At 34.5% G+C, this 8,250-nt stretch overlaps 1 protein-coding gene across 2 annotated transcripts; it reads left to right on the top strand.

Annotated features, from left to right (window-relative positions):
- Positions 1-1,795: 1,795 nt before the first annotated feature.
- On the top strand, positions 1,796-7,653 carry LOC100255461 (uncharacterized). 2 transcript variants are annotated; one of them, XM_002266532.5, is made up of 3 exons: positions 1,796-1,892; positions 3,616-3,761; positions 3,910-7,653. In XM_002266532.5, exon 3 carries the CDS (start codon positions 3,999-4,001, stop codon positions 7,506-7,508), a length of 3,510 nt encoding a protein of 1,169 aa, XP_002266568.2. In that variant the 5' UTR covers positions 1,796-1,892; positions 3,616-3,761; positions 3,910-3,998; the 3' UTR covers positions 7,509-7,653. The 2 variants fall into 2 exon arrangements, with proteins under 2 accessions (XP_002266568.2, XP_010660003.1); XM_010661701.3 differs by having other exon boundaries at positions 1,842-1,892; positions 3,886-7,653.
- Positions 7,654-8,250: the final 597 nt, after the last annotated feature.

The raw sequence follows: 8,250 nt of genomic DNA, 5'->3' as shown, positions 1-8,250 counted from the left end.
GACTAGATTTGGAAAAAATAAGAAAATCAATAGAGGTTTGGGGTGATGTTGTCATTGTATAGCTCTAATACCATACAAGAAAAATAGAGAAAATGGAAGTGATCTAGCAAGTTACATTGTCACAATTCATTGATTCTAGCCTTCCATTAACATTAGTTGTCATTTTAGACGAGCAAATGAAAGTGTCATAAACAAGACCCTTTAGACTTAAGGCTCAAACTCATAAAGAGCTTGTTATTTCCATATAAGAAAATTATCAACAATTTGGTGATGTTTGTTTTTTGGCTGAATAGAAAAAGCCAAAATATTTGGTTTTTTCTATTCAACTAAAAGTAACTCATTGACATCAACCAACATAATTAGACTAAACTTATTGATAACAAGTTTACTTTAATTATATTGGTTAATATCAATAAGGTACTTTTAGCTAAATAGAAAAAGCCAAATGTTTTGGCTTTTTCTATTCAACCAAAAAACAAACACCACCTAAATTTCGTTGTAACCAATGGGCTAAAAGAACTAATGACTAGATTTGGAGGAAATGAGAAAATCAATAAAGATTTGGGATGACATTGTCATTGTAGAGCTCTAATACCATACAAGAAAAGTAAAGAAAATGGGCTTGAAGGAAAGAAAAGAAAAAAAAAACAACGATATATCATTTTACTGAAATAAGTTGAATGTAATTTATGATAATATATATAATAAAGAGTAACAAATTGTGGTCAATGATGAAAATATCGGTAATTGGATTTTATAGATATATCGGATATATTGTCAGATATTTTGATACAAAATATCAATAGACCAAAAATTCATCAAAACTTATGAAAATGTAAGAAAAAACTCTTAAAAATGAAATTAAAAGTATAATAGACATTTTAAAGTTGTTTTGTTAAAAAAATTAATATATGTATGATATGATTTGCAATATTAAATTTAATTATATAGTATCGGTTGATAAGCAATGTAAATTTTGTAAGTGTAGACTCATTATGAAGTTAAATTATTATAAATATACTAATTATGTGATTTAAATATATTACCGTTAAGTTAATTTACTTACCTCTATTGAAAATATATTAATTAATTATAAAAATATATTAATTTAAATTCAATGTTATACTGATTTAAAAATGCACTCAGTTAATTTATTCTTATTATATTATTATTACACTTGAATATCAAAATAAAATAAAATCATTAATTTAAAACTAAATTATTACAAATGTACTAATTAAAATTAACTTATTTATAATAATTCAATTTTTTACCAATTTTTCACCGATATGTCCAATATATCTTCAAAATTTCAATGATTTTTTTCCCATTTAAAGCTGATATTTTGCTTGTATTATCGATATATCCGTAATTACCGATATTTCCGTCAGACGATATATCTTACATATATATTGTATTCACCTTCTCCGACACACGATATATCACTGATATATCCCGATATTTTTGTCCTTGATCGTGGTATCATAACGATCAAAAGAATATTTTATAAGACTCAAATAAACTAATAAACAAATTAATCAAATTAAATATGTTACATGAATTTAAACATTAAAAAAAGTGATGACCATTTACTTTAAAAATCTCCCATTTACTCTAGAAATATATAAAAGAAAATAAATATCTTTAATTTTATATATATATAAAAAAAATTATCCCATATCCCACATGTCCATGAAAAGGTTTGACCATTGACCCTCTAGATCCTTCCTCCATATGGATCAATCAAAATTAAAGCCACTTGTCATATAAAATTAAAGCACTATTAGCTAAATTAGGAAATTTTAAAACAGAAAAAAACTCATAAAACACACATTCACTCCATTTTTTTTCCCTCACACTCACTCTACCTTTCTCACTCTAAACCCTAGAAAGTAAGTTCACTTCCACTCTCCTCTCTGATGCTAGCTTTTCTTCTCTTAACCGTTTCAAGGGTTTTTCTTCAAAAACATTTTTACTATTTTAAATGAAAAAAATTTCTTCATGGGGTTGCATTTTGATTTTTCTGTACTGGACGTTTTCCATTTTCTATTTAGGGTTTATATTTTATGTAGTTTTGGTGATTTATTTGTTGTAACGCCCTTTTCGGGTTTTGGTTTCTTCAGAAGTTATGGAATCTAGTTTTGAGTTCAGGGGTGGGTTTTTGTTTTTGAATTTTAATTTTTGGGAGAATTAGGGTTGTTGATTTGTTTAAGTGTTTGTGTTTTTGGTTTTCCACTTGAGGGCTGTTTGGATGCTGAGAAATGAAGGGAGAGAAGTTGAAGCAAAATTTTGGCTCGGAATGGTGTTGTTTCTTGTTTGTATTAGGTTCAGTTGAGGGGAGGTTTTGGTTTTATCTGATCTGAAGCGGTGGAAATGTTTTTTAAATCTTTTCTTCTTTCACCTTGTACAATTTTCTCAGCATCCAAACGGTGCGGAAACGGGTTAAAAGGTTTTGGTTGGAATGGAGGTGGAGTGTTCATTGTTTGTTAAAATGGAGGTGTTTGGTTTTACTCATGATGTTGTTTGTAGTGCCTGCATTTGTTGTAATTCAAAGTTTTCCTCCATTTGAAACTTAAATTTGATATTTTCCATGTTGTAGTTGATTGTGTCCTGGTTTATTTGTTTCAAAACATCAAGCTTGATTGTTAAAGGAAATTAGATTTTTTTTTTTGAAAATATAAAAAAACTTGAAATGATGGTAAATATGTTTTTTGGCAACATGTTTTCAAGAACATTTCCTGAAACTGGGTCATTTTCAGAAAGTTCTAAAATATTGTTTGCAGTTAAAAGATGAAATTAGAACTTTTCCCTCCTCCATGCCCGTTTCATATCTGATTTTTTTTTTTTTCCTGTTTAAGTCGATCCCCACGTTTTTCTAAAAGTTAGGGCTTCATTGTTAGTGGAAATAAGAACAATATTTTCTTTTTTGAAACTAGAAGATGGAAACAACAAAAAAAGGTTAGATTTTTTTTTGTTTTTAAACATTTTCTTAAAATGAGTTATTATCTTTAAAAAAATGTTAATTATTATAGGCACCTTAACTATTGAAACAATCCGAAAAGGACATGTGCATTGTGTTCGGATAAGTAAGAACATGTTCATCATATTCTGATAAGTTGGAACATGTTCATTGAGATTTTGTTCTTGAAAACAAAATTGTTTTTAAAAATTTATTCTGGTTTCTGGTATCAACAGATCCAAAATTTAGAACTTACTACCATTTTGTGATTATTTTTTGTTTCTTTTCAGATTTATGTATGGCATTGATGTCATCTTCATTCTTTTGCTTTTATGGTTGAAATGGAAAGTCTCTATTCTTTGTTTCTATTATTGGTGTGTAAAATAATTGATTTTCTGAATTGCTTTCCTGAATTGCCCCTTGGACGGAGTCAATGTTATGACTTGGAGAGCCTATTTGGTTGTAGAAATGAAGATGGACTTTTAAAAAAATGTTTCGGTTTCTGAAATGAAAACAAATAGCATGTATTTTTCTGTATAAATTAGGGACATCTATATTCTGTGTCTATTCTGAGATGCAATTAGGCCTGCCTGTTCAGTGAACATGGTTTACCCTATTTAAATTTTCTGATCTGTAAAGTGAGATATGAATTGCAGGTATTGAAGTCTAGGGTTTTGGCTTCCATGGTGTTTGGGGTTTTATTTCTGTCAATAGGCTGCCTGGAATCTTCTGAGTGTGAAGCAGAAGTGCTTCGTATGTCATCTGCTGACTGATTCTCTCATCAATGCTTGTTACCAGAATGGTGGGTGCATTATCATTTCTACAGTGATATTAGTTTTAAAGATGAATTTATTGTTTCATTAACCTTTTTCTTGAAGCAAAAAGTAAGATGAGAAATGGTTAATTTGAGGTTAACTTTGATATAGATTCAATTGGCTTGTTGGATGCAGAGTGAAGATTTTGGATGATGTGTGAACCACATGCGGGTGTATCTTGTTGCCTCTTTGGTTGTGCATGATATTTGATTTTTGAATCTCCCATGGACTGCAACAAGGAAGAGGCCTTGAGGGCCAAAGTAATTTCAGAAAAGAAGATGCAAAGTGGTGACTTCATAGGAGCCCGGAGGATAGCACAAAGGGCTCAACAACTTTTCCCTGATCTTGAGAACATTTCCCAGCTGCTAACTGTATGTGATGTTCACTGTTCTGCCCAAAACAAGATATATGGGACTGAAATGGACTGGTATGGAATCCTTAAAGTTGAACAAGCAGCTGATGATGCTATCATCAAGAAGCAATACCGAAAGCTTGCCCTTCTACTTCATCCAGATAAGAATAAGTTTGCTGGTGCTGAAGCTGCTTTTAAGCTTATTGGAGAAGCAAATAGAATACTTTCAGACCAGGGGAAGCGGTCTGCGTATGATATGAAGTATCGAGTGTCACTGAAGCATACTGCTCCAAAGCCACCACCTCATCAGCTGAATAGGAACTCATTTGTCAGAAAACAATATGGGGTTCAGAACAATTTTCCAAATGTTGCCAATCCTCATGGTGTGGGTTTGAACCCTCATCAGCAGACACAACCAGGTTTATCTGATGGCCAGCAAACATTCTGGACATGTTGCCCTTTTTGTAGTATAAGGTACCAATATTACAGGGATATTATGAACAGAGTTTTGCGTTGTCAAACTTGCCAGAAATCCTTCATTGCCTATGATTTAGGGGCTCAGAGTGTGCCACCAGGAGCAACTTGGAGTCAGCCTGCATTCTCACTTCATAATGAAGTCCCAAATCAGTGCCCCATTAAAGTGAAGACACAAAGTCCTGCAATGAACCCTGGCAGCATGGGATCTCAGGGAAGTTTTAACAGTAAAACTGCTGGGCCAGATTTAGTAAAGAAGAAAAGGTGCGCTGATGAAGCCATTGGGGGGTCTAAAACCAATGGGAAAGAAGATGGCAATGTAGATGTGGGAAGTAAGAAAGGTGTTAGAATGCCCAAGTCCGATGCAGATAAACCCAGGAAATCAGGATCTTCAAGAAGAAACACAAGCAGGAAAAGGAAAAATTTACCTGTGGAATCCAGTGAAAGTTGCCAAACTTCAAGTAGTGAAGATGCCAAAGAAGCTGCCATTGCTCAAGAAAAAGGTGTCGTTCCTTCTGGAGAAAATTCTGAATTTAATATAGGACATCAACCAAGGAGATCTTCGCGGAAAAAGCAGCATGTTTATTATAATGAAAGTGTTAGTGATGATGATGACTTTGTAAGCCCTCCGAAAAAGGCAAGAATGGATGGATCACTGGGCACTGGTGAGGAGAGGAAAGATAAACCTTTGGATGATGGGGTACCAAAAACTTGTAATACTGCTGGTTTTACTTCTGTTGTGGATGTAGGCAAGGAAAATATCAAACAAAAAGAAAATGTCCCTCTTGAAGAAACTGTTGTGAAAAGAAAAAGTGAAGCTGGGGGATGTATGATCAATGGAAAAGCAGCAGCCACGGCAGATGACAATGATGAAAGGTGCAAAGGCAGTGTTAATTCTGAACCAAACTCATGCCCTGATGTTACCCACGAGCCAGTGAGCCTTGAATGTCTTGACTGTGATTTTAGTGATTTTGATAAAGATAAGAGAGAAGATTGTTTTTCTGTTGATCAGATATGGGCTATTTATGACCCAATAGATGGCATGCCAAGATTCTATGCTCGGATCAGGAAAGTTTTCGCTCCTGAATTTAAGCTGCGTTTCACTTGGCTAGAGCCCTCTCCAGATGATGCAAGCGAGATTGCTTGGGTCAAAAATGAATTGCCTTATGCCTGTGGTAAATTTACATATGGGCAAACAGAAGAAACTGCAGACCTCCCTATGTTCTCTCATCAGGTTCATGGTGAGAAAGGTGGTATTAGGAATTCCTATTTTGTATATCCTAGGAAGGGAGAAACTTGGGCCATCTACAAAAACTGGAATACTGATTGGAGCTCCAACCCTGAAATCCATAGGAAATATGAATTTGAATATGTGGAGATTCTGTCAGATTTTGTTCCGGATGCTGGAATTGGGGTTGCTTACTTAGGCAAAGTGAAAGGGTTTGTTAGCCTCTTTCGGCAAAGTGTGCAGCATGGGATTGTGTTATTTCAAATACCACCTAGTGAACTGTTAAGATTTTCACATCGAATTCCCTCATTTAGAATGACTGGCTCAGAAGGGGAAGGTGTCCCTAAAGGATCATTTGAACTTGATCCTGCTGCTCTGCCTAACAACCTGAATGATTTTAGTGGTAATGATGATCTGAAGACGGAAAAGGAAAGTGTCAATGCTGGTGTCAATGGTTCGCGTACTAAATCTCCTGAAAATGAAATGAAATCCATGAACAATCCCACGATGATCAAGCCAATGAAGCACGAGGAGAATGATACTGAAAGAGAGACCTCAGAACTTAGAAGGTCTCCAAGGGAATTAAACGGCTTATATAAGAAAGATGGTCAAGTAAATCAAAGTGAATGTGCAAACCAAGCGGAAATTGGAGATAAAAACCATGGAGACCTCACTCAGTCTAAAGGGAGCATTTATGTAAATCTGGCTGATGAGAGGATCAATACCCCTAAGAAGCATGAAAAGGATGATCTTGAAACAGGTAACTTCAAACTTAGAAGATCTCCAAGGGCACTAAACAAGAAACACAGTCAAGTAAATGCAAGTCAATTTATGGTTGAAGAGCAGACTGACAGGCATATAGTTCATGTCAAAGATGATCATCATGGCAGCGCTCATCCTAAAGGAAGCATTTCATCATGTCAGTATGATGAGAAGATTCCGTTGCATGTGAAGGGCCAAAGTTCCAACAGTTTCACAAAAAATGCCATTGTCTCTGCATCTATCTCTTCAAATAAAATTCTGGAAGCACAGTTTTATGACTTCAGTGGGGAAAAATCTGAGGAGAAGTTTCAGACTGGTCAGCTATGGGCACTGTATAGTGAAGTAGATAGGATGCCTAAGAACTATGCTCAAGTTAAGAAGATCGAGCCTACTCCTTCTTTCAGGTTGCATGTGGTATTTCTTGAAGCCTGCTCGCCTCCCAAAGACATGGTTCAGCCTGTTTGTTGTGGGACATTCAAACTCAAAAATGGGAAAACCAAGGTTTTTCCACGTGCAGACTTTTCTCATCAGATAAGAGCAGAATCCATTGGGAAGAACAAATTTGCTATCTTACCTATTAAGGGTCAGGTCTGGGCATTATATAAAAACTGGGAAAATAATTTGATGTGCTCTGACATAGTGAATTGCAAGTATGACATAGTTGAAGTTCTCGAAGATAATGACCACAGCACAAAAGTTTCAGTTTTACTACCCCTAAATGGTTTTAAATCTGTTTATAAGGCTCCAAGAAGGCAAAGATCAAGTACTGGTATTTTGGATATACCCCGGGACGAGTTACCAAGATTCTCTCATCAGATTCCTGCTGTTCGACACACAGGGGAGAACGATGCCCGCCTGGCAGACTGTTGGGAGCTAGACCCTGCTTCAGTCCCTGGTATTTTAGTTTGTTTAGATTGAAGTGTCAGTAAGGTAAGTTCTATATATCATCTTGTTCCCTCAAACCTAGTGTAACCAGGAGCTTCATTCAGAATGCTCCAATGTGAAAAATGGAATGGATTTAGGAGAAACTTGACAAATATGATTCTCTCTTTTGCATCTGGTATCTTGAATGGCCTCAACCATAGAACCTTTTTGTTTGGGTCATACTTGTAGAGGAGAAGTAGTTCTTATGAAATGATTACCTTATACAATCATGAAAAAGATACTGCAACTACAAAATGTTGTGGGACCTTATGCTTCTGTACTAGTCACTCCAAATTCTTTAGAACCTATGAGGTTATGTTTGGTTCTTGGAAAGTACGAAAAGAAAAAAAAATGCTAAAAGAAATTATTTTTTCTTATTTGGTTATACTATGAAAAATATAAAAAATAATCAAATATAATTAAAATTAGTTAGAAAACTGTGCATTTTCAAATTGTTTCATTTTTATGTAGAAGAGTTGAAGAAGAAAAATAAATTTTAAATAGCATATAAGAATAATTTATTGAATTTAATTTTTCTTTCCATTTTCTTTTCCTATCATTTTCCCCTAAATTTCCTGGGAACCTAACATAACCTAAAAGAAATCAAAATAATATCCATAATCTCTTAAATAGTTGAATGCTGAAATTTGGTTAAAGAAGCTATCAGAATGTTCCCGTTTCTCAGCTATGTTCATCTTATGGACAAGACAGTGCTCCATAGCTCCAATGCCCCAGT

The sequence above is a fragment of the Vitis vinifera genome, chromosome 14 (assembly GCF_030704535.1).
Source record: "Vitis vinifera cultivar Pinot Noir 40024 chromosome 14, ASM3070453v1".
NCBI lineage: Eukaryota > Viridiplantae > Streptophyta > Magnoliopsida > Vitales > Vitaceae > Vitis > Vitis vinifera.
The sequence above is the reverse complement of the archived record's forward strand: the minus strand, read 5'-3'. Positions and strand labels throughout refer to the sequence as shown.

Bases quoted from the DNA above. Each gene is read 5' to 3' on its own strand.
- LOC100255461 (XM_002266532.5), top strand. From the start codon at position 3,999: ATGGACTGCAACAAGGAAGAGGCCTTGAGGGCCAAAGTAATTTCAGAA.